Source organism: Takifugu rubripes, chromosome 20 (assembly GCF_901000725.2).
Source record: "Takifugu rubripes chromosome 20, fTakRub1.2, whole genome shotgun sequence".
NCBI lineage: Eukaryota > Metazoa > Chordata > Actinopteri > Tetraodontiformes > Tetraodontidae > Takifugu > Takifugu rubripes.
The window spans coordinates 15,355,782-15,382,196 of NC_042304.1; the positions used below are offsets into that span (position 1 = coordinate 15,355,782).

Sequence of the window (26,415 nt, forward strand, 5' to 3'; positions counted from 1 at the left end):
ACGCTACAGGACGAGCGGCGGCGGGGATTTCCACCTTCAGAAGAAGAGGCTTCCTTCTAGGTGAGTCAGCACATCCCAACGCCTCGTGTGTGTCGCATGTGTGACATTAACGGGGCTGATCTCAGAGGACAGCGCCGCCATTGAAATGTCCCAGAGCAGAAGCAGCTCCACACGTGTCAGCCTTGTGCTCAAGAACTTTTCGGTGGTTTCCCACCACTCGGACGTCCTTTCGACCTTTCTGCTGATCGATTCACTTGGAATCAAATGCGCTCGGACTGCGCCCGTTCCTTTGGCTTCACGCATTTACACTAATCCCAGCTGCATCCGGAGGAGGATGCGTCCACTTAAAAGTCTACACTGGTTTTCAGGAAGGTTGGAGCGTGACTACGGTTCACAGGTGCTGCGTTACGGTCTGAGGCGCGGGGAGTCAGCAATGGGTGGCCTCGATGGGCGACAGTGTCAGGATGCTGCGATCGTTGCTGTAGAAGGTCTCCGTGTCGCTCCAGGACCTGAAAACAGGCAGCAGTGACTGAGGGTTAGGAGACGGATGCAGTGAATGCGTATGTGGAGGAGGTTGTGGGCTGGGGGGAAGGGGGGGTCTGAGTGGTCAGTAGATTAATATTAAAAAGAAACATGCTGAGAGAATCAAAACTGGGGGGGTTTATGCTTGGTCACTAATCACTACTGGTTATGAAACCCGATAGATGTGTCTCTAAAACTGGTTTGATCCAGAGGGATACTGGGCTGCTCAGCCTGGGCCCAGTTACGCCCAGTGGCCGCTGGTGGTATTACACCCTCCAGGCAACCGTTGCAATAAGAGCTGCAACTCTGAGTCAATTGATTAGTTAATCTCTCTAATAAAACTAAGGTTTTTAATCAGAAAAATGTACAGCACAACTAAGAGAAAATACAGATTCCTGCCACAACTAAAAGGCCAAAGGTGAAACGTACTGATGAGTCTCTGTCGACCTTTAATGGCTATTTTTTAACCAAGACTTAAGCCTGAAAATATATTTTGAGAATACGTTTATTTTCTAACTTTAAATGAGGCACATGAACTCAAAATAATAAAGATTCACAGGCTTTTGTGATAGCTTAAAGTGTATATTTTAAAAGTGACACATTTGCATAATCAATCAACATGAGGTGGAATGAGATGAGCGTTTAGTTACTCAGACAAAAGATAAAAAAGACATGAAGAGAAATCAAACTTTATGCAAGAATCAACAGTCATACCCATTCACCACAATTAGCATATTTGCTTTGAAAAAAATATAGTTGCTCTCCAGTGAAGGTTCCTTCTCATTAGTGAGCGTCACCGTGCAGTCGTGATCAGAGCCTGAGAGCAGCAGCAGAGTCCAACGGACCCCGACCACTGTTCTGACATGAAGACAACCGTTTTAAGACTTCAGTAATAATAATAATGGAATAAAAAGGCCGATGATGACTCAAGGGGGCTGATTTGACTCCAGGCATCTGCACACGTGACATCACCAGCTCAGCTGACTTACTGAAGCTAAGGTCAAAATCAAAACCTCAGCGCTAGAACAGAAAGACTCATTTAGCACCAAAACACTGCTGGAGCGGGAAGCAGAACCAGGGAAAACACAGAACGAGCAGGTTTCTGAAAAGACAACGTTCATGGGGGGACGCTGACAGCACATGAATAATTAATCTGAAAAGGTCGAAGGACATTATGCAGCTTTGACACCAGGACAAGGACACAGGACAGAAAACGGACAAGAGTGAGGCACAAACACAGAGTGTTATATTGTATTCAAAGTACCAAAGGCAACTACAGCCCCCATGCGACAAGACATCCGGGCGTTCTCACTCCGTAACCGTAGGTAGACTTACATACTCCAACACAGAAGGAGAAGGTAAACTCCGCCCGCCTGAAACACCCCTGGCTGTTAAACAAGCATGCTGTCAAAGTTAGCCTCTTCTCAGAAGCACACATAAGGCTTTGGGATTGTTGAAGGGAAAAAAACCAAACATAGCATTTAAAAAAGACTCTGAGACTCCATTTCCCAGCAGCCTCTCTGGTTCTGGAGTTTTCATTTCTCAAATTATCAGGGCACTTTTGTCACATTTGAGTAGAATCAGATAAAGACTTGACAGTATGCATGTTTGATTTATTATTATATTCTCTCATTCTGGCTGCCATCGCTACAAAGCTCAGAGAGAAAAAACCCGTCAGACTGCTGGCTACAAATGAGCTTCCACTATATAGGAGATAAATACCTAATGCATATATAAGTTAATAAATAGACGTAATAAATGTCCCCATCAAGTCTATAAGTCACACAGGCCTGGATTGATACATTCTCCTATGTCAGTCTGATAAATATGGCCTGTCTGAGTCTAACCAATGGATTTGGATTTCACTTCCTCAAATCCGGACTGTAAAGATGAGACTGTAGGAAATGGTCACTGTTTATATTCTGTTCCTCTGGTTGCTGTTCGTTCAGCTGGAAAAATCAAACTAGCGGCTTCACTTCAAGTTCAGAGAAGGTGATTTAGTGGTAACGGGAGGGAACCTTCCTGCCAACAAAATGGCCCCGACAACAACAGACAGATCATTTCTGCTGCTGGGAGACGAGCCGGGAAAGTCCTGGGTCCCTTTTTAGCTTCCAACCTGTCTGAAGTACTGGCTCATTCTCCCCGACAGAAGGAGAAACGCTGCTAACGACTTCACGCTCCCCTACAGAATTACTCATGAGACAACAGAAGCCCCCCCGGGGGGGGTGTGCGTGACTGAAACTTTACACGGCTCTCTTCTCAACTATTGAATTTAAAAGTTTCTGTCCAGAGGGGCTGATGGGAGGAACAGTGTAACCGTTATCAGACACGCATGCAGTCGGTTCTCACAAACACACACAGTGGTGAACAAACATGCCCCCCCCCACACACACACACACAACGTGAACGCTACATCTCCGTTTCTGGTTCACCAACGCCGAGTGTCCCAAGCTGGCCGGCAGGATTGATGATTGCTCAGCAGAACGGGCCGTCAGGCTCGGTTTATCGACGAGCCTTCGGAGGCTAAAGACACAATGACGCTGCGGCCGCCCCCACGCGCTCGTTTTTAGTTTTCCTTTCGTTTCCAGCAGAGAATAAAATCGAAGGAAACTGACATCATCTTGCAATATTTAACGTCTCTCTCTGGGCGGGGCTCCGCCTCTCGTGATAAACGAGGCTGATATTTAATAAAGTGCATCACGAGCCGTGTCCGTTTTCCCCGGAAACGGGCCGAGCACACACACCGACATTTATCTTCAAAAGAGGACTGGACAAAAACACTGACACAACAGATTAGATGAGGAGGACAGGAAGATGTGGGCAGATGCCCCCCCCACCCCGGTGTTGGGGGCCTGACACAACAGATAACACAACACAGATGTCTTCGATACCGCTCTATACTGCAGCAGCTTTAGTGGTCCAGATGAAAATGCTTCTATCACATCCTTCCTGGCTACACTGCAGAACATCAGCATTAAAAGGGCTGGTCATCACAATCTGCCGCTCGATCGGTGGACACAAAGAATTTCTGCCTGAATTGTTAATGTTTAAGCTATTTGAACAAACACAATGAAAAGTCAGAGGTGGCCACACGCTCCTTATTGACGGCACCGTTATGCTGCTGCCCAGGATCCGTTAGCTCAGCTACATGTTTGACTTACAGCAACATTAAAGGCTAAAACAGTCAGTCAGAACTGCAGCCCGCATTTTTTAAACCGTGAGGTGCAGAGGTATCGTGAGGATTCATAATCATTGTTTCACGCCGGCGTCCTCCCCCCCACCTGTTGCTGCGGCTGGATGCGTGGCAATGGCCGGCGCCGGCCTGGCACTGCCCGGTCATTTGTTCCAGGACGCGGACCAGGCGGGAACAGCCGCTCTGCCCATGTTGGTAGCAGCACAGGGACTCCATACAGCTGAGGGCCTGCGTCTGGGGGGCTGATAGAGGCTAAAGGAGGCAGAGAAGGAAATGAAATAAGGAGAGGACAGAAGAGGAAGGGGTGATGAAAAGGTGAGAGAAAATAGAGAAAATGGACATTAAATGAACACAGTATAAATGACATTTCACAGGATAATGGATAAGCACTCAGGAACAATTAAAAATGCACGTGGGGGGGTTAAAAGAAAATGTGCACACAAAGACTGATGACAAAACTGAAATGAATGGCAATATTTTAGGCTGATCCATTTCAGTGTAAAGTTGGAAACTGTGCAGAGGTTTACGTGTCGTGCTTCAAGAAAACCACTATCCGATATATGCCGGAACCTCTCCGCAGACACTGAATGGAACTGTGAGAAATGAATGAAGCTGCTGCCCCAAAACCTGCAGAGTCAGGTGACACGCTTGACCCGAGTCAGCACTCCGGTGACAGAGGGAGAGAGGGTGCGGAGTGGGAGGGGGGGGGTCAAGAAACAAAGAACCAACACAGAAACGAGTGTTGGTTTCACTTGTGTAGCTCGTATCAGCACATAAACGACAATGTTAGAGGTCTTCTGTGTCATTTAAGGCACAAAATCCATTTTTAACTAAAAGGAAATTGGGTTGTTGTGTGTTGAAAAAAGTTTGACAATAATATAAAATGAAAGTGAAAATTGCTTTAAAAATTGCTGTGCTAAACGTCACAGTAATTAGCGGTAAGACACCGGCTAATACGCCATCAACACACACATTCTGAGCTGTAGAGTGACGGCAGCAGCATTTTGACCTTCAAAACCCTCATCACAGCCATTAAATAACAGCATTTCTCATGGTCAGGGGAATCAAAGGTTTTATGATAAAACACCTGAGGCCTCATCAACAGCTCGCTGCAACGCTAAGCTAGAGACACGCACTGTTAGCACATTGTGTTAGCAGTGTGTTCACGGCAGGAGGTTCCTGGCAACTTGTGCAAGAGATGAACTGTATGTATGTGCAGAAAACAAGCATCAGCAACAACAAACATATGCTTTGTAACTGTACCTAAACTGCAAACGTAAGATATCAAAGAGTCGCTAAAACGATGCTTAAATAATCAGCATTATTGCTTGTTAAGGTGGATAAAATGGAACAAAAATGCAACAAAGACAACATGCCAACAGCATTCTCTAGGTAGGAACTCCAAATTAATAATAGTGGGAGCAAATGAGGAGGAGGCAATGATTTGGACGGGACAGTCAATCATTTCTGTGCAGGACACACGATGTAGGTGGAAGGGTCGGGGGGGGGGGGCAGAGAGATGACTGGGGGGACCTGGGAATATCTGCTGTTTTTAAAGGACAGTGCAAGGGCAGCTGTGACATGCAGCTGACTGAAAAAAAAAAGACTGAATGTGCAGATTATTTGACCCAAACATATGGAAACATGTGGGTGGACAGGTTTGGTTGGTCCTGGGGTGACTTGAAATCAAAACGAAGGAGGGGGACGATGGGAGCAAAGTACATTACTACCTAGGGGAGCAAGGGTCTGGGCCGGAGGCAGTAGGGGGAGGATAAGCAGCTAGGAGGTGCCAATTGTCCTCCCCTGGGCTCCGCTGGTCTTTAACAGGGTCATATTCTGGGCCGACTGAACCCTCACCCTCTTCCATCTGAAGGACACAAGATGCTGACAGTGAGGCCTGCTGCCTAATCAATCGGCTCTCCGGCCAAGCAGGTGCTGATGTCGGTCATTCATAAAGCCAGCCAGACTGCAAACTAACCAGTCGCACTGGGGGAAAAGATACACATCAGTCATTTTGTCTCATGACCTTTTCCCTAACTAGATCTGGATGATTCCTACTTTAATAGAAACCCAAACAGAGCGCATTGACACAGTGAGGAGTTAATAGATTACTTGGTTTATATTAAACTCAACATAAGACAGGAAGACTGATGTGTGTGCTGATTGTTGAGAAACCAGCTGAGTAGTTAGTGAACAAGTTAGCTATTTACTTTAGCTTCATTTAAGGAGGGACGAGTAAACCATTTCCGAGCATCAGTGTAACCTGATCCGCGTACGTTCGTTACATGCTGGTCCCAAAGCCCTTCAGCAGTGACCTCAGATAAAGTTCTCCACATGTGGGTGCAGCACAGCAAATAAGAGGCTTCACTGCTCTTTATTCCCCAGTGGGAAATCTTAACCTCTTCTAAATCTGGACTGGGAAATAATCAGAAATGGTGTTTTTTTAAAAAGGGGGCCGAGAGCCTGAGCGGGGCGATGAGGTCACTGGAGGAGGGCTTTAAATACTGGCAGGAGCAGAGGCGCTTGGACAAACTGCTGAGTGTGAGGGCTGCTGATGAAATAAGCAGGAAGAAAACAGCTGCAGGCACATGAAAGATGTCCTGAGGGAAAAGTATCTTTCGTGTGCAGATAAGTACAAATACATTCATCCAAACCAATTAACCTGACTGAGTCTTTCAGAGCTGCTGAGCAGGAAAACAAAGGAAACCCCCCTAAAGTGCCCCCTGGGCTCCTTTGTGATAACGTCCTTCTACTTTAAAGACACTGCATTTTATTTCCCAGCACAACTACATCAAACGAATTATAAAACTCAGGTACAGACGGGATCCATGCTTTCATTTCAACCCACCTAAGAACTCCTGGAGTTGGGTGCAAGCAAAAGTTAATTTTGGATTCATGCTGAGTTCTAGCTTGTGGTGCACACAAGGCTCGGCTTCAATCCAGTCTTAACTTCTACCTTTAATATACCATCAGTGTCCTGTTAATGGTGCTGAGGCCCATTAGCTTTAATCCTGTCGATGAAACATACTTACTGATGCTCAAAAACATGCAACACAACATTACCTGTGAAGGAAAAGCAGTGTCTCAGAGCTCGTTTAGAAAGACGGCTGTCCAAAATAAAGATGTGGGACTTGTTTTTCATGTTAAGGCTCAAGTCAGGTCTCAAACCGCGGCGACTTGGCTCATGCATCTGACAACGCAGCAACATGCGGCTGTGCGCGGAGCAGAGCAGAGCGGCACAACCCAGTGCAGCAGTCCGACATGCAGCTGTAGCTCTGCACCATGCGCACGGAGCAGCTGAGGAGGACGGAGCAGCTGAGGAGGACGGAGCAGCTGAGGAGGACGGAGCAGCTGAGGAGGACGGAGCAGCTGAGGACGACGGAGCAGCTGAGGAGGACGGAGCAGCTGAGGAGGACGGAGCAGCTGAGGAGGACGGAGCAGCTGAGGAGGACGTTTCAAGAGGTGGCTCCAGTTTTAGACAGCGGCACATGAATCGAGAGGACAGACTGCGCACGTGAGACGTATCATGCAACTATACGTCAAGACGGTTGATCATAGCGCTGATGGTCAGGATGCAGAGCTGACTGGATGCTGCCAGAATGGCAAATCCACCATTGGGAAGCCAAGTGTCTCCCTGTGTGACATCACCCATATCCCATCAGGTTAGAGTAAATGAATCAAGATCTCTTTGTGATCCACTGTATGCTGATCACCCATCTGATCATGCTGGGAGGGAAATGATGACATCGACGTGCAGAAACAAGCATGAAAGATGTGGGGGGGTCGTGAACAAGGTAAAAAAAAAATCAAACACAACTGGCGGCTGATGTGAAACACTTTTTGTCTTTGCGTATCCCAGTCGGGGGGAACGCCGAAAGGCACGTCTGGTGCATGCAGTCACATAAATGACACACAATGAGCTGCTCCCACACTGACCGCACACATCAATGCAGTCAGTGTGGCGCCACTGTTGGACATAGGCCTCGGGGGGGCTGAATTAAGTCCAGACCTGGGGATAAAACCATTGGTCTCACACAGACCAGGAATATTTGAATGTGAAGCAATATTTCTGCCTTTACTGACGGGTCCCGTTGGAGTGTAAATGCAGCATCGGAACCTTTTATCTCTCTGTAATTTGCAAAAAGAGGTTTTTCATGGAGCGTCGAGCCACTTCTGTACTCCAGAAATGTTGCTTCAGACGTTTGTTTAATTGGATTCTTTATGTACATTTATCCCAGGACTGAACCAGACTGCACCATCTCTACCTAATTTTGCCCAGCTGGCTCTTGGCTCTGGACAGAGGCTGCAGAGCGATGAAGTCATCACCTATTGCCACACGGTTGGAATACATCTACATCAGAAGAATACACAGAGGACAGGAGGAAGAGCACACAGACACACATAGGTTAAATAACAAGCGCTCACGCACTCACAAGTCAGAACGGGATACGGGTTAGAACAAACAAAAGCCAGTTAGGACAGAAAGGTAGTTGGTTTTTCCCCTGAGAAACAGGCGACACCATAGAAACACAAACCTTCTCTAGCTGGATGAGTCAGTGAAGGAGCAGCAGGGGTCTACAGAGAGGTGATGCTACACACTGTGGCTTTTTGCAGGAGTGTATGAAGCAAAAAGAGGTCATGCAGTGTGTGTTGTAACCCAACACCATGCTGTTTATGTAAAGAAGCCGCTATCATGTGACCGTAGACGTCGGGCATCGACTGACCAAAGGACGTGACATGCATAATCATTTTCTGTCTCAGCCTTGAATTTGAGTTACAGAGACATTTTAAAAGCTATTTTCTCTTTCTAGGCTCCAATTACATTTCAGGTACGCATGAACATTTGATACTGCTGCGCAGAGTCCCCTGAAGCCCTTTTTGTGCCGTTTCATTAGCTTTGATTGGTTTTAGTCTCGGGCCTAAGCCCGCAGACTTCCAACAACAAAATGTTTTTTGGGGGGGTTCTTGAGGAGAAAATCCTGTGAGAATGACGAGTCTGAACTACTAATCTAACTTCTATCATCCTTTTTAAGATTTATTTGCATTAACCTGCTTTCTCAGTGATTTTGACTGGATCTAAAGGATGTAACCTTCAAATTAGCTGCTCCAGCTGTTAGCCAATATGTTAAAAAGACTGAAAATTAGCCTAGCAGCGAGCAGGACCTGTGAAACCAAGACAAACCTGGAGGTTAATCGATAACAGGTAAATAACAGATTAACTCTATTCTATATTTGATTCAGGGAGAATAATTAAACTGACGCACTTTGGAGAAAGAAAAGCCTCAGCTTGAGTTCCTGCCTGGCCTCTGTGCATTACCTGACTCTTCTGTGTGTTGGTTGGCTGCAGATGTCTGTAGAAGACCTTCTTCACCACATCAGGAAACAGGCAGGTGATGACAATGATGATGATGGCGAACCAGGCTGAACCGCTGGACAGCAGCTGCACGAAGACAAAATACATGTCCTGTGTGTGGAGGAACGGCCTGGAGGGTGGAAAAGAAACAGAGAGCTCAGAGATTACAGATCCAAAGAGAGAGACGTTCCATTGACTGTACTCGGAAGATGCTTTGTCCCAATGACCATCTTATAATTAGAATCACCTCAATAACATTTGCATCTGACTGCAACTATAAGCTAAGATGTAGATCAGGAGGCAGTTTTAGAGTTGTTACACGTGAGTGTGTTAAACCTGCAGTCTTCTCAGGTAAATTATGAAATCGAATCTTTTGATATGTCTAATTATTGATGATGTGGACTTCTTCCTCACCAGATGATTCCTCCATAGAAGAGGGAGAAGATGAAGTAGAAGGCGATTGAACCCCACGTCACTAAATGGTTCATCCATGTCCAGAAATGGGTCTCTAAAGCAAGCTATCATTGCACACACACACACCACACACACACACACAGAGATAAAAGAAAGGTAGAAGTAAATCTCTGCGACAGGTGCATGTGCTTAGGTCATAAACAACAGCAATCTGCCACTGTGTAATTAAACAGGCCATGACCCTGAACTGTGACAAATCCAAATCCAATTAATGGCCAATGACATCATCCCAATACTTCATAACAAGTTTGTTTATTATGTCCTCAAGGGACCGAAACACGCTACATAGTTAGTTAACCAATTTAACCAACAAGGAAAATTCAATATATCGGTTTAACGTCATCAATGATAACCTCTTTTATTATTATGAGGAAAAGCTGCCTGGCTGAACTTACCTTTAATGTGACGGTGATGACCATGACAGTGAAAACCAGTGTCCCAAAGGTCCAGTTTCCAAACATCTTCAGAAACAGATCAATAGATACAAACATTAATGAAGCTACCAGGAATAGTTTGATGCTATTACATTGCTCTTAACTGCCAATGCTAACTAATGAGCGTGATTTGACCTCACGCTCACACGTATTCTGACGCCAGTTACAGCTGTAATTACTGATCCATGTCGGTTAGATGGAAGGTGCTGCATGTGTAGCCACCACCACCTCCTACATCTGGTAGGAAACATCTGATGTAAGCCAATCAAGACACCCAACACTAATAAACACCAATCTGGAATTGAAAGCGCCTACTGAACCACTCATTTCTTTCCTTTTTTAAAAAAAAATCTGCTACAGCACCACTACAATTATGGTTACGAATCACTTTGGCAAAAATAAAAGATGTGGAAAAGAGTACATAGCACACATATTAAGAGAGCAAACTATCTGGAGTCATTGTGACGGTGTTCTCATTAACCCCCTGAGGATACATGCATTCAACTGTAAAGCAGACTCTTACCAGCTGTCTGTTAGCTCGCAATATCTGAAGACATGCACAGCGTGAAGGCAGAAGAAAAAAAGAGCAATCAACAAAAGAGAAGGAAAAGACAAGCCAGTGAAGGAGTGAGTGCTTTCAGAAATACCAGACTTCAGTGGGACAGAAAGATAGAAAAGATATGAAGAAGAAAGCTTTTTAGTAAATTAGAGACACTATGAATACGATTAGAAAGGTTAAAGGTTCTAAAACATAGTCATTAACAAGTGAACGTCTAAAAGGTTTTAACCAAAGTGACAGGATGATGATGAGGAGGAAGATAAGAGGGAAGCAGAATCTTTAAAAAAAGGAGAGAATGGACAAAGGCCAAAAGGCAGCAAGGCCTAATAGCAGCATTCTCATCATAACACACACACAGACACACACACACACGCACTCTTGCATTTCATTTAAACCTGTTGAATGCTTCTGCTCATCTCTGCAACATTATAGCTGCTGTAGGAATGTTGAGAATATGATTTAAGTGTAAAGATGAAAGGACACACCTGTCCGTTGCCCATAAGTGTGGTGTCTTCTCCCATTAGTATGTAGGAACCAAAGAAGAAGACAAAAGCGTGACAGAAGCCGAGAATAGTCCAGTACAAGAACGTCTGGAAAGACAGCAAAGCGTTCTTGCTGATGTCCCTGCAGGGAAAAGAAGTCATTTCTTAGTAGGACTTTCAGAGGCTTCTTAATAAACAGAGAAAACAAAAGACAAACTGTTTGAATTAATATTAAGATTAATCTTAGCTACGGTATATATTAGCAGGACTGCAGTGTACACCGATGGTTCAAACTAACTAACAATCGGTATAATAACAGTTTTAAAGAACAGTTAACCAGTTAACATATTAGCGCCTCACCTGTACAGGCCAGGTTTATTCTGCAGTATGTGTGGATGGACCAGCTGTTCAAACAAACTGTACACCAGGATGGGCAGAGAAGTGAAGCAGATGTTGTACAGTGTCAGATAAACACTGTCATACAGAGTCTGGGATGGGACACAAAACACTTCATTCAACACCAGCTTATGAGCTTAAGCATTTAGTGATCAGATTAGCAACAACATTCCTTTTTTGTGGCACTGACAGCTACTGCCCGTCCCACCTTTTAATGTTCATTTGATTGAACTGGACACAAACCAGTGACTAGTCTCTAGTTTCTGTGGTTGGAACAACTTAGCTTGGCATACGTCCCCCTTTACAATAAATCCATCAGTTACAGCCTGAATGACGTGTTTAACGTTTGCATCCATGTCCTGCTGAATATAAACCTGACACTGACAAAAAGACCCACAAAGACATATGAGGGAGATGGAGACACTTACTTGTTGTGAAAACAGACAGAAGAACTGGTATAAAAACTGGGGTGTGATAAAACACACATTCTAAAAAAAACAAAAAACAAAAAAAAAGTGAAGGAAAGAACCATTACAAATATTTCAGTGGAAGCGGCGCGGCTGTAATCATCTCTGTTGTTTTAAATATTAAAACAGTAAAAGCTGACCAGACTTATTTGTTATCATCTCAGTGTCTCACCTTGTAGAAAAAGTACTGTACAAGCGTAGCTATTCGAATGTAGTAGAAGTGACCGTGGACCAGTAGAAGCTTCGCCAGGAACTTAAACCTGGCGATTGCATAGTCACTGTTTCTCACAGCCTGGCGACCCTCGCGTCCCATGATACCTGGAAACACATGCACACACTGAGGATGTAATATACAATCTAATTTCTATTAGACCACTGATCTCTGCACGGTGACCGGTATTTACCTATCCCCACGTGGGCTTCCTGTATCATACTGACATCATTGGCTCCATCCCCAATAGCTAAGGTGATGGGTTTCTCTGGAGATGTTTTTAAGAGACGCACCACCTGGACACATCAAGGTCAATCAGTCTTTATCTCACCAAGCACAACACTGAAATGCTGATTCCATCTATTAGAACACCCTAAAACAAATGCTTTCATTTGCAAGCAAGGGGTTAACATGATGGTCTATAGTTGGGCTGCTTGCTGTGTAATTAGGAGTCACTGGGCTGCTACCTTGGCTTTCTGCAGAGGGGCCATTCGGCAGCACAGCACAGCGGAACAGTTTTTACAGACTTCCATAAAGAGCTTCTCATGGCCTCTCAAGGCCAGAGACAGGCTGGCTCCATCCACAACTAAGCCGTGCTGAATCACATGGTCCTCCTTTATCCTGGGGAAAACACAACACATTTAATTCCATCTATCCACACAGAAGTAAATGAAATATCATAACATGGAGCCAAGCTTTCCTGGTTTTAGAATGAAATGGTATATATTCTACACGCACCTCCTGGCCAGTATGCGGAGCTGTTCAGCACACACTCATTATCAGAACGTTGCTGCACCAGTTCCAGGATGTTCATGGTTCTGTGAAAGTGGCCACAGGACAGGCTAACGCTAACAGCTGTCTCGTGTTTGTCCCCGGTCAGGACCCATACTTTGATCCCCGCTAGCCGCAGAGCTTCAATCGTCTCCTGGACTTTATCTTGGAGTCTGAAATATAGCAGAAAAAAGAAAATGCAATGCATATTTACAGTATGGTGCGAGGCGAACAGTCGCCTCTTTTCCACTCTAAATACTTTATAGTGCAAGTGTTTATTCACACTCACACACGGGTGGCAGGGAGCCAAACGGTCAATCACAAGTCGATCAGCAAAGATGTAACCAATAACTGATTGGCCAGTTAATATTCATTCAGCTAGATTATATTCCCATTTTACATATAATTTATCATATAATATCATATTAATCGTATGTATAGTTTCAATATACAGTAGTCAGGGACAACACTAATATATTCTGATTTATTCTTTTGCTTCCATACTTGTCCTCCACCCCTGTTGCTCCGAGCAACTGCAGGTCTCTCTCCACATAGCTGAAGGCCTCCTGCAGCCTCTCCTCCCTTTGCTGCAGCGCAGTACGAGCAGCGTTCAGGCACCTGTCGACATCGGCGTACTCCTCCGGGCTAAAGTGGCGACAGGCAACCACCAAGATCCGCAGTCCTTTCTGGGGTGGGAAGAGGACGGGGTGATGAGAACGGAAACAAACGCGTGGAGACAAGACAAGAGAAAATATAAAGGAGAAGGAAAAATGATGGGTGGAGGACAAGAACGGGAAAAAGGAAGAGGAGATAAAAAGAAACAGAGCGGAAAAAAATCTGAACACAATTTATTATAGCTGGGTTTGAGATCACAGATCCATCCTGAGGGAAGATGACCACAGCTCATCCCAGATCCAGAACACGAATACGGGGAACTGACATGCCATTTCAGAATGTGGATGTGCTCGTGCTCTTGTTGCATGAATTTAAGGTGTAAGAGAGCAAAAACATGTCAGAAGTAAGAGCAATCTGAGCACAGAACTAAAAACCTGTGTGTTATCTGTAACGCATCAGCATTCCGAACTCTACAATTGTCTGTATTGAAAGGTTAGATTCAAAAATGCACAGCACAGTTAACATTTTGAGATCCAGGAACTATTTAAAAACATCAACCAGAGCGAACTCATCAACATGCAGTCTTGTCTTTTCTATCTCGCACCGGTAGCATAAGGCAATAATCGCTGACTCTGCCCCCTTGGTTGAACAGCACTTTGCCCCCTTAAGAATCAGAGCAGAACATGATAGATTAACAGGCTAAAAGCATATTTGTCAGCTGATTCTTTTCTACTTCAGCCACAAATGTTTGTCATAAATAACACGGGAGAAGACGACTGAAGTGTGCAGGTTTAATGGAATCTCTGTGTTCCCCAGTGCCTGAGCTAAGCATATCCAGCTGTCTGGGCAGGCAAAGGTCATCAGTGTCCCAATAAATCACATGAGTTTATGTTAGTTGAGTAGAAATTGGCGTCATTAATTGGAAAAGTAGTGGACAGATTAGGGTGTCATTACCTGAGGGCATCTGTAGTATAAACACTCCGTTCTCCTGCGGTTGGCGTCAAACTCCAGGACATGTAGGAGTTTATACCTGAGGCAAACGAAGCAGAATACTCACTTCTGAGCCGCAGAACTCTTTCAAACTGTTAGCTATTTGGGGATTGGACATACTTTTCTGACTTTCCAAACGTTTTGATCTCCATGATATCTCCATTAGTGCCAGTAAAGGCCACACCAATCCTGAGGAACAGTAGCAAAAACATGAATTGTCGGGGCTTTTCCATAAGTTGGTAAAAAGAAAAACAATGTTCTATCAATCTGCTGCCGTTTGGCGCGATTGTGTGTGATTTTTTTTACGTGTCGACAGTGGAGTCGTACTCTAATGGCTCTGTGCACTGGCTTGTCAGTCACATTTGCAAATGCATGCAGATTTGCCGACATACTAGTCCCTGCTGCTTTTGGAGAGGCGTGGGAAACCGACAAAGAATAAAACTGTAAAAACAAATAATATAAAGAGTCTAAAAAATGAAAGAAATCCTTGAAGGATTCCTTTCAGACATCGTTGTACATTTATATAATAAAAGTGATTTAAATCAGGCTTTAATAACATCACAACTGATATAAAAGGATTAATCTGAAACCAAAAAATGTAATCTTTCACATGCGGCTCTAGTTTACCTGACTAACCACATGACTCCATGTCAAATGCTCCTAATTACATAACCCATGTATCACGTTTTACACTCATTCAGGTTGATGAGCGGGACAGCTCCACATTCCTCTTCATGCTCTACCAAAGCCTTCTCATCAGGTGAGGGAGGCATATACTCCATGTGATTGAGGAAAGCAGTTTGCATGGGAGAATGGGTCCCCTCCCCCAGCCTGGCAGTCTGGCTGGTCATAGCTGATCTGAACTGTGTGACACAGTGACACCGGCCTTGAGAAATAACAATTCATCACCAATCTGCAGGAGGAGAAGGATGCGAGGAGAGAAAACACCAAGCTTATTCTCTGCAGAATGTCGAGTCAAAGACGGCTCATTTTTAAAGAACATTGACAGGAGATTTGATGTTATTGAACCTACTAGTTACATATGTGTACAGGTGGTGTTTGTACATCATTTATCCTCCTTGACAACTTGAATTTCCTGAATCCATCACAGTGTTTGTTTACTAGTAGGAAAGCTACCAGGGCTACATGTGGCACGAGCTGTACAGTATATCATGGCAGTAAAGCTTTCAATTCCATCCCATAAGTGTATTACCAGGTGAGGCGTAGAGCCATCCGGCGAGTCACCAGTTATTCCCTCAGTACCAATTTACCATTGACTTCCTGGTATTTGGTTCCATTAATGGGCACTCTCGGAACTGCATCTCGTTTTCTGTCAGTGTGCCCGTCTTATCTGTGAAACACATACTCCACCTGGGAAACAGAAAAAGATGTGATTTATGAGTGATAAGCTTCAAACCACCCCCCCAAAAAAAAAAAAAAAAAAAAAAAAAATCCTTAAAACCATTAAGTTCCCAGGGCCTCCGTTTCCTACCTGCCCAAGTTCCTCATTGAGGGTCAAGAGTGTTGACCTGAGCTTTCTGGTCAGTCCCTCGTGGTAAGAAGGTCCAATCCCAGCCGATGAAAAAGGATCCATGAACTTCTTCTGCATCTCCACGGTAACGTAGAGCGAGATGGGGATGATGAAGTTATAAAGGACCAGAATGCCAAGAAATCTGAGATGAACTGCAGGATCTAAAGGAAGACACGCAGTTTTCATTAAAGGGGGGTGAAATGCTGGGAAGAGGAACTGGGGACTGTCAAACTCATTTGGAAAAAATAATTCTATATTCACAGCATCACATTTCATTTTAACTAATGTAATTTTATTTTATTTTTAAAAAAAGGGGGAGAGAGAGAGAGGACTCTCCCTAATTGCCTGAGAGGAAATTAAACTGAGTTACTGCTTATAAAGAGATAATTACTTTAAGTGGCATGAAAAGAGATTAAAAAGTCCAATACAAATTGCAATATAACAAATACACTTATATTATTAGTATAAAGTATAAATCTTGGGACTTTTCAATTCTGGAAAGGCAGAGAGAGTGGAGGTAAATGACACTATGGAGGCAAAGAGTCATAAAAGCAGCACAACTTGTTTGTGGCATAACTTTCTTAGTTTTCAGGGACAACGGAAGGAGTGATGAGCAGTCTGTTTTATTCTATCCTGTCAGAATATGTAATAATATATAATATAAATTGAGGTAGATCGGAAAAAATACTTCAAGTCCAAATCTAGAAGCACTAAACTGCCCACCAGCTCCCTTCCAGACAGTACTAGCAGAAAAAGGACATTAATACTCGGAGTGGAGATTACGTCTAATTAAGAATATGATCTTGCCTAATTTTATCTTAAGGGCAAATGATGTGCCCTACTTACAGAATGGACTCAAGAATGATTTCTTCTGATGTTTCATGTGAGGCTAACTAACCGGACTGCTGTTTCGCTCCTGATCAGTCTTTTGGTTGTAGAAAGGCTCGTCCCATTTGTCCTCAGCCTGCCAGGCGTACTTCAGAATGGTGCTGAGGATGGCCTCGAACAGCAGGATGCCCAAATAGATGATCAGGTAAGTGTTCATGGACCTGAAAAGGGAGTTGTTGTGTAATATGTGTAATATTGTTGGCCATTGTGCTATTCTAGGGAGAAAACGCACGACTCACTTCTCTACTGCAGAGCGTTCTGGGATTTGCATTTATAGTTGAGCGCCATTTTGGGACTCCATTCCTGTGTAAACTGCCCACACCTGCAGCAGCACAGATGCTTAAGGTGTACTGTAAGCTTTGGAAGATTGCGCCGTTAGTCTGTTCCTCATTATTTGCTGAGGCACAGTTTGCACCAGTCACAGACACAATATTGAACATTCTGTTCTGCTCTGATGAACCAAAGTGACCCATCAAGCCTTCTGCTCGGTTTTTTGCAGACTTTGTAATCATTTGACTCACCATAAATCTCTTTGGTATTTTCAATCTGGCCCCTCGCAGCAGCAAATTCTCTGGACCCAATGGTCTGAAATGTACATATATATCAAAAACCCAATATTGCTACAGGAAACACAGTTGAACTTTACAAATACCATTACCCAAAAGGCTCAAACGGGAGACTTTTGGACTTTTATGTGTTATACTTATACAAATAATAATCATCATCATCATCTTTGGTCTCACCTGACTATTCTTCTCCATGCTGAGTCACTGTAATTCGACCAACAAACCTGGAAAACATTTCACTTTCAGCTATATTTAATGATGTAATATTTGATCTATCACAGCTGCATCAGCACGTTAAGCACATGACATTATCAATAATTAGTGGACAGTCATATTCTGATATGTGTATGGGCGTATTTAGTTTTTCTTGGGCCACCCTACACAGATTACCCTGTACAGGTCTAGCCTCTGGCTGCTGGCACTCCACCACAGCCTGCAGGGACTCCAGCTGGGACACGGACTGACACACTGCCGTCTCTGCCACAGAGTAGTGAGTTCTGGGAACACAAACAACACAGGAATGCAGCAAGCAACACGCCAAAGAGAACCACAAACATTCCGACATATTTACAGAACAACTGGTCAAGTCAGGTAACACCTCTGCTGGGGAGAACCAGGACGTTGCGGCTTGATTGTTAACCTGCCTGAACAGCAAGAGACATCCACCCAGGTTATTGGGGCCATGCTGATTTATGACCACCATTACAGGAGGAGCTCAATTAAACACTGCGGCTACAGCAGCGCCTCGGAAACAAATAAACTTTACACTTAAAACCGTAACGCTGATATTAGTTGTTCAGCAAATGCATCTCGTGTTGCATAAAAACATAAAACCTAAACTGTTGCGTCACTTTTCTTTATTATGTTGCAGAACCTTGAGCCACATATTGAAAGCAGTGTGTTCAGATGCTCTGCTGTTGTTTTGTGTGTAATTACAGCAATGGTGAGCAACTTTAAAAAGAAAACAGTGGAAAGTGCTCAAAGAAAAAAGCAATGGCGGCACTCCCACACCTTCAGATTGGTCTCGCCGTCCAGGCTGGCGGTGGTGATGTGACAGGTGCCGTCCGCACGGTCTGATGACAGCAGCACCAAGTCGGCCGGGAAAGTTTCATCTTTGGCCACACGGACGATGTCGCCCACCTGAGTGGACAGAAAAAAAGGTGCTACTATTCCTCAGAAAACATTACATTTCAAATGAGGGGAAAGTGATTATCAGTGTGGATCTTTAAAGTTAGAAAAAGGCAGAGTTTGCTAGTCCCCAAAGATACCTGCAGCAGTTCTCAGGATAATAAACGAATTCACATTTAAAAGGGGAGGCTTTGAGGAAACACTAACGCAGGGTTCAAAGACTGTCTTTCTTGTGCTGTTCCTGTTTTCACTGCCTGCTTTCCCTGTGGATACAAGCTGTAAGCGGTCTGAATAACATACACCACCAGAAAGCTTTGTGACGGCTCCAGGGAAGCGTGAGTAGACGCTGGTAATGACAGCAGAAACACTGAAACAGGCCTTATTTATGCCAACAATAAATACAATTATTTAGGGGTTGTGCATTTATAGTATATTTTCCCCAATAAGTGGCAATCAGGCATGAGCGGGCCCCCTTTTTTCCTGTCAGAACAACCCTAACTCATCATTGATGTCTCTAGACCAGACCCTGGACCCCTTGAAGGTGTTCTGTGGTATGTGGCACAAAGATGTTAGTGGCAGCTGAGGCGGGGCCTCCGAGGATCAGACTTGTTTGTCCAGCATCATCCACAGATACTCGACCAGAATGACGATCTGGGGAATGTGGAGGCCAGGTCAAAAAGCCTTAAGCAGGACCCAAGGCACAGTAGTAGTCCAGTAGTTATGCTCATGGGCGCATTGTTGCCAATGGCAAAAACCAAAACGGTATATCCTGACACCTTTCTACCACAGCCAGCAATAACTCCTTTATTTAGAGTATTTTAACCTCTTACCCTGATATTCTTGGATCTCGTCTGTACCAGACTTCCACTGCGAACAACAAACACCGGAGCCCCGTTGACTTCATTGTCTGCCTTGTGCCTCAGCCAGTCCTCGTAGCCCTCAGGAGAACCAGGCAAACCACCATATTAGGATCAACAATGATTTGAGAAGATCTTTCAGTAAGCTGAATCCCTTTATAGTTCTCTATTTTGAGACCACAGAAGCAGTTCCCATTTGTGCTCTCACCTGTTTAATGGCAGTAACAGTAATGACAAAGAAGAGGGGCAGGCCACTGGTGACTGGGGAAGTTGGGGGTGTCATCATTAACTGGAAAAAAAAACAAATTCAGAAGCGTAGTGAAGCAAGAACCACCAACATACGCGTGGAGACAACCTCATAACACAGAGGGGACAGCAGACGTGTCAGTCCTGGCCATACGTGCTCATTCATATAGATTATAATACAGTTAAGATTAGGCTAAAGCAAAACATTGTTTATATACTCAGTTACTGAGTTAAAGGTCTACTAGGGAAGGTTGCTGGTTAAAAGGATGCGGGTGTACTTTTTAAACCGCCAACATCAATATGGAGCGTTGCCTTCAACCTGTAAAGATGTGAGTTTCGCAACATGATTAGTGTTTAACTTCCTGTTGTCAGAAACACACAACAGCAGCAGTGTAAAACATATCAAATTTGATTTCTGGACTCTAAAAATGGTCTCCAGTGCTCATTTAGAACATGTCATTGTCCGCTGTGTCAGGATTATAAAACAAATGACCTAAAACCAGGTTGACAAGGGTGAAGGAGAAATAAAAGACATTATTTGAACCTCGCTGAGCAGGAAGCCTGAAGTTTTCCAAGCCAAATTCTCCGACCCAGGCTGACTGATGCACAGTGAAAGGCCTGCCACCTCGGGCTGAGGGTCACCATGTTAACGTTACTAAACGTGTGGGTGTAATGTTTTAATAGACAGGCAGACCTGCGCCTCTGCGACCATGATCACTCCTGTGCACGCACATACATTTGTATTTAGGGCAGGAAACCTCAGGACACACGAGCGGTGGCGGCTGGACTGAGGAGAGCACGCGCCAGCAAACAAGAACGGGCTGTTTTCATTACCTGAACCAGAAAAATGATGAGGAAATAGAAGTTGGCTATCCTTCTGAACTGCTCGAACAGGTTCTTTGGGACAAAAGTCCAAATGTGTGTACTGAAAGAGAAGGAAGAAAACACAATGAGTGCCATTTTATAACGCTGCTGCTCGTCACAGCCCTGAGGAGGAGAGCTAACGGGGAAAATACAGGCGTGGCCGTCTGCGTGGCTCTGAGGCGACCCGCTTGGTTTACAATCTGATAGACACGGTCATAAGTCATCACATTAGAACACAGCTCGGCCGGGAATAAAACGCGTTGCTGCTTCTGATGCCTTCTAAGAGCAAGTTTTAAAATCCACTTAATGGGAACAAAAGGCGCTTTAAAAACCCACGGTCAGTCATTTAATTAACCAGCTAATCAATGACAGCCATCACTGGTGGGTCTCTCTGGATTATTCATGTTTTGAAGGCGATCTGCTTACATGCTTTCACAAACACGAGAGCCTTTTCATCCCATCGACCCCGCTCCATTTTTCAGCCCAGTTTAATCTAAAGCCAGACGACACCTGTGAGCCTTCAGTACCTTTGAGGAGATGATCCTGTTGTCGGCGAAGCGCTGCGGTACGTAGTGGCAATGCTGGGGAAAACGGTTGGCGACGTACACCGTCCTGGTCTCACTCTGATGTGGGGGGGTCGAAGCCCTGAGGGAGGTATGAAAGAGAGGGAGAGAGGAGGGATAAAAGTGGGGGCAAATTCAAACGCAGCTTAGTTGGCTTTTTAAATCACTTAGTACGTCTGAATGACTCTATGAGTCAAATGTTTATTCCTTAATATTTGTTAGGCGCCACAAACCCCCCCCCCCCTCAATTTTAACATGTTACTAATTGTCCTGTTTAATAAAGAGGAGTCAAATTTATGTTCCATTGTTGTGACACAGAAAGTCAAACCCTGAGTTTGTGGGGCGACGCCTCATCACCTCTGCTGGGAAATCATCAGAACTCAATTCAGTTACTTGACACACTTCACTTCTGATCAAAAGCAGCCGTTTTACTAAAACCATCATTAGGTTTCATTTATAAATGTCGCCTTGTGGTCAGGTCCCTTCCTGCCACCCTGAAATACAAACCCATAACCGCCTTTTAGTTTTCACTCGCAGTTTGTTGCACAAGAAACATGAAGAATTCAAACTGGAATTTTAAAAACTCATCCCCCTTGAGTGCAGGTCGAGGCTTTTACAGACCGACAGGAAGCTGTGAGCTAATGCAGATGTTGCTAAATACAGCAATGCAACTGTTGCAGCGAACCAGGCAACCCCTCATTATCTATCACGCCACTTTGGAGCATTGACGGTGGCTTTAAGACAGTGAATATCTGACTGCAGCGCCGAGCGTGAGGATTAATGTTGCTTTCATTCTCCTCCCAGCGGTTCAGACAGATGGTTTCACTCACCACGATATCAACGTGCACAGCCAGGCTGCAGAAAGTCTGCACAACTCAATCCGGACCTTTTTTCCCCCCAACATTAAAGTTGCCAAGTGCTGGCTCATGAAGCCAACAGGCCCCAAAATGCGACACCAGGCATTTAATGGCGTCTGACGTGGAGCGCATTAAAGTGTGACACAGCTAAAGATGATTAAAGGACCTCGTCGTTTGGAGGGTGATGTGGAACGCTTCATCATCAACTTTTTAACTGTTTCATCACCGAGCGGGACGTAGTTTTAAACCGCAAATCCTGTTTACACATGTTTGAGCGGGTATGTCCACCTGACACACCGGGGAAATGAGATTACCCGTTTCATATTAAAGTCTGAATGTGAAAGAATAAATACTATTGTATAATCTGCCTGTGTCGAGGTCAGACACAACGACCCAACAAACTTTTCCCATTAGGCTGGATACTTTGAGATTTAATTACACCTTTTAATTAAGGTTAGCAGACTAAGAGGGGGTCAAATGACCCATGTTATCTCGAATTAGGAAGTCCTGTGAAGGGTCTGTAACTCTCCAAGAGAGGAAAGAGACTAAATGAACGAGGGGGAAAAATCACTGTGATGAACCAGAACTTTAATCATTCAGTTTTCACTAAAACGGGGGATCAGTGGCGATGGTGGCAGAGCCTCGGAGAGGAGAAACTTCCTGGAGATCACCAGGATTCAGCCTTTCACTCCAGTTCACCATTTCATTTATTTGACTGTCAAGTCTTCAGCGCGCTTCAGGGCTTTGGGGGGCAACAGGAAACCACATCTAACATGTTCCAGGCGACGAAACGACAAAGGAAACAACGATTCTCTTGCAAGCAGCTGTTGTGTTCATCCGTTTAACATTTGACTGCCATGCGCACAAAAAAGCACTAAAAAAACAAAACTTCAAGCACAAGTCAGACGGTAAAATTACTGCAGAAAGGTCCGTGGTTAAGTGGCCACCAGTTCGTCAGGCTTTTCAGAGCTTTATCTGATAAGTAAAGGTAGCCAGGTAGACACACCTGAGAGTCAACAGAGGACAGCCAATGTTTGGATGCACGGGCAACAGCTAGTTAGCTACGTTAGCTGGCTCCATGTTACCCGAATAAAGTTTCTGCGGCGCCCCGTAGGCATGAAGCGGCGGTCGCTGGGGGAACATGCGGGGGTAGGAAAGCGTGTGAGCGGTTGCAGTTTACCAGCTGTTGTCGTATCCACCGTAGCATCCTGACGAAAAATGGGTTCGAAGTCGCCAGCACGGTTGTTAGCCCGGCGCTAGCTACCAGCTACTTCAACAAAACTGTCCGGAACCATAAATGTTTCCCCTTAAAGGCAGCGCTTTTCGGCCGCATCACGTGACGCGTTGACGCCAGGTAACCGTGCGAGAGAATTAAACCCGGTTCGTTTCCATTCCGTGTTCGTGTCAGACGAGCGGCGCCCGGGAGTAAGTGACAGACGGCTGTCCGAGGAGTTCCAGTGGTCGTGCCCTGCCACGATCACTCTCCTCCGGCTGCCAGCGCAGCTCCACGCACGCTCTGGCCCCTCCGCAGCGGGCTGTCAGCGCCCCCTGGCGGTCATCCCCCCGCTCGCTCGAAATCAGTTAATAGTTGGTTTCAAAAGGTCTTAACCGCATTTAATATTGAGTATTTTGAAGGTGTAAATTAGGTCAGAGATCATTTTGTGTAGTTTTAGCTGCTATTGACTGATATTGTGTAAATTAATAAGAAAGTGAGGGGTTGGGGTCATATATTCAGACACCAAATGGTGCCGTGTTTTTGGGCTGCAGCGGTTACTTGGCACTTTTCTAAAACACTTGTTTGAAAAAGTGCCAGTGTTGCCACATCACAAAAAGGGATTTGCTTCTTCAAAGTGTCTTAAGCATCATAACCCAGAAATAATCTGTTTCCCAACCTAAATCCCTCTCTCGGGTGTCCGTCCTTTTCCATCTGTCAGTGCCACCATTTCCTCTCCTCCCCGGCATTATTTGCTGTCTCAGTCATGAATCCATTCCTGTTCCCCTTTGCTTCATGACAGTACAAGAATGTATAGACTATTAAAGACATCTGGAAGATGAGAAACAGTTCAATCAATCTATGTGAAAGGATTAACTGTGCGGTGCACTTTTTAAGATTGGATCAATGCGCTGCACACAGATGAAAGCATTACAGTGATGTTCCCAGTAATTTATGAGAAGCACATGGCATATGATAATGATCCTGTGTAATCAATGTGTTCCAGCTGCTATATTTAGAGCACGAATGCTGCAGCATCCATCAGTTTCTCTCTCCATCCGTGTGTGTGTGGGTGTGTGTGAAAAATGCATATATGTTTCAGCATCATATTTGTTCCTGAAAGGGACATTTAACACTAAATAGTCAAAAACATATACCTAAAACAATATTTTGTACTAAATTCAATTTGAACAAATACCAGAAGGATCTGTTTTGGGGTTTTTAATAAATGTTTTGCAGATTTGTGTGTCCAAAGTGCTTCCAATGATAAAACCTGTGAAAGAGAAGGCAGCCATCTTTAAAGCTGAGGGAGCCAAACCAAAAACACCTGGAAGAAAAGCCAAAGTAAGAGAAAACACGAGCTGATGAAAGCTTCTGCTCGTGTGTTTCAGCTCCCCACCGAAACTCCTCACTGGCCTCTATACCCTGAAAGCCTTTTAAACAGGAAAACAGTGATGCTAAGCCAGACACCAACAGCATGCATTTAGCTCCAGGATTAAGACAGTTTAAAGCCACCCTGACTCAGCACAGTGAGGCCCTGAGTGCTCCGCTCTGTGTTTATGTCCTCTCAGATTCAGGCCGCATCCCATCACTCACTTACAAGGTCCTGCCACATGCTCTTTACCTTCACTGGTCCCCTCTAAATGGGGGGGAAACATGCAAAACTGACTTAAAAAAACAGCGTTCATTTGCAATCAGTGCCTGTGCTTCTTCCCATGTGACTGTCAGAGTAATCTGGCGGATTTACATAACACCATGCCGCAAGAACATCTGGGCGCTCCTGCTGCACAGCTGGGCTGGATACATCCCCTCCCCTCCTCTCCTCTCCTCTCCTCTCCTCTCCTCTCCTCTCCTCTCCTCTCCTCTCCTCTCCTCTCCTCTCCTCTCCTCTCCCCTCCCCTCCCCTCCCCTCCCCTCCCCTCTCCTCCCTCTCCTCTCCTCTCCTCTCTCTCCTCTCCTCTCCTCTCCTCTCCTCTCCTCTCCTCTCCTCTCCTCCCCTCCCTCCTCTCCTCTCCTCTCCTCTCCTCTCCCTCTCCTCTCCCTCTCCTCTCTCCTCTCCCCTCTCCTCTCCTCTCCTCTCCTCTCCTCTCCCTCCTCTCCTCTCCTCCTCCTCCTCCCCTCCCTCCTCCTCTCCTCTCCTCTCCTCTCCTCTCCCTCTCCTCTCCTCTCCTCTCCTCTCCTCTCCTCTCCTCTCCTCTCCTCTCCTCTCAGTTAATCTATCAGGGCTGTTTAACCATGCTGTGCCTGATCCTCTAGATAAATACATCAGCAGTAATTGGCTTTTAGGCTTAAGACAAATTCCCTTCTCACTGCCAAGATCCTCTGTTTCTGTGTAATTTTTTCTTGGGTTTAGCTCCCACATTTAATTTGCGCATGGCGAGTGTCTTCTTGCATTATCGTGATCAGACAGTCTGTGGGGGCTCTGGGTGCCTTTTTAGCTACTTAAGCATATTAGAAAATGCTTTTCTTTCTGGGCTACAAGAAAACATGCTGGAAAATGTCTCTTTAATTTAAGAGTGATAGAAATTAAAACTTTTTCTGCAACAGTCCAAGGATAATGAGAAGAGCGAACTGACTGTTTTTAACTGACCTCCTGTGAGCTGTGCAGAACTGATATGCGGCGAGAGTCTCCCTCTTGTGGACACAGTTATGTATTGCAACAACCGTATTTATTAGTCTACTCTTTCACACTTTTACATAAAATGACAGTATATGCCTGCTTGCAGTCTCGCGAAATTGCACTCAAATTAAATGAACATTAACTCAGCTCCAATGTGTTCTTGCTATGCGTATTTTGAGTATTTGAATTTCAAGGATCAAAAGTTTTCATTGGTTCTGGCGCCGACTAGTGGCTTAAATCAGCATAGCAACGGTGGCATATTTGCGTTTGGAATTTGCAGATCTGCAGCAAAAGCAACCTAAGACGTACATTGTTTAATAACTTAAGATTTATGCACACTCTTACAAATCTCACAACACGTGCAGATTGTGTCAGATTGACAACACAACAAAACAAGACAAGAACACAACAAAAGGTCATGCCTCTTATCAAAAAAGTAACCTCAAAAGTAAAAATTGTAATACGCTTGGTGAATTATTGATTATTTTCTATCTGACTGAGAGGCTTCTCAGCAGCTGCACAGCCAGCAGCAGAACCAGCGAGAGCAGAGGCAGTGACACCTACACAAATCTGATAATTGATAGTGATAACCCCCAAAGGTCACCCATGCGCTTC

General features: G+C 44.8%; 1 protein-coding gene across 1 annotated transcript; it reads right to left on the reverse strand.

Moving 5' to 3' along the window:
- LOC101066624 (probable phospholipid-transporting ATPase IF) lies at nucleotides 1–23,174 on the reverse strand. The gene is given in 39 exon segments (XM_029828140.1): nucleotides 1–509; nucleotides 3,804–3,967; nucleotides 9,033–9,198; nucleotides 9,483–9,586; nucleotides 9,938–10,003; nucleotides 11,021–11,159; nucleotides 11,378–11,505; nucleotides 11,842–11,901; nucleotides 12,053–12,198; nucleotides 12,285–12,387; nucleotides 12,559–12,712; nucleotides 12,830–12,861; nucleotides 12,864–13,035; nucleotides 13,367–13,548; nucleotides 14,036–14,140; nucleotides 14,432–14,507; nucleotides 14,588–14,666; nucleotides 15,204–15,315; nucleotides 15,317–15,380; nucleotides 15,577–15,727; nucleotides 15,730–15,771; nucleotides 15,774–15,825; nucleotides 15,827–15,838; nucleotides 15,960–15,980; nucleotides 15,982–16,059; nucleotides 16,062–16,126; nucleotides 16,129–16,159; nucleotides 16,897–17,047; nucleotides 17,126–17,208; nucleotides 17,408–17,478; nucleotides 17,636–17,683; nucleotides 17,852–17,949; nucleotides 18,462–18,592; nucleotides 19,411–19,518; nucleotides 19,646–19,726; nucleotides 20,518–20,608; nucleotides 21,058–21,182; nucleotides 21,184–21,192; nucleotides 23,148–23,174. Coding segments are annotated over 39 exon segments (3,609 nt in total). The 3' UTR covers nucleotides 1–427.
- Nucleotides 23,175–26,415: the final 3,241 nt, after the last annotated feature.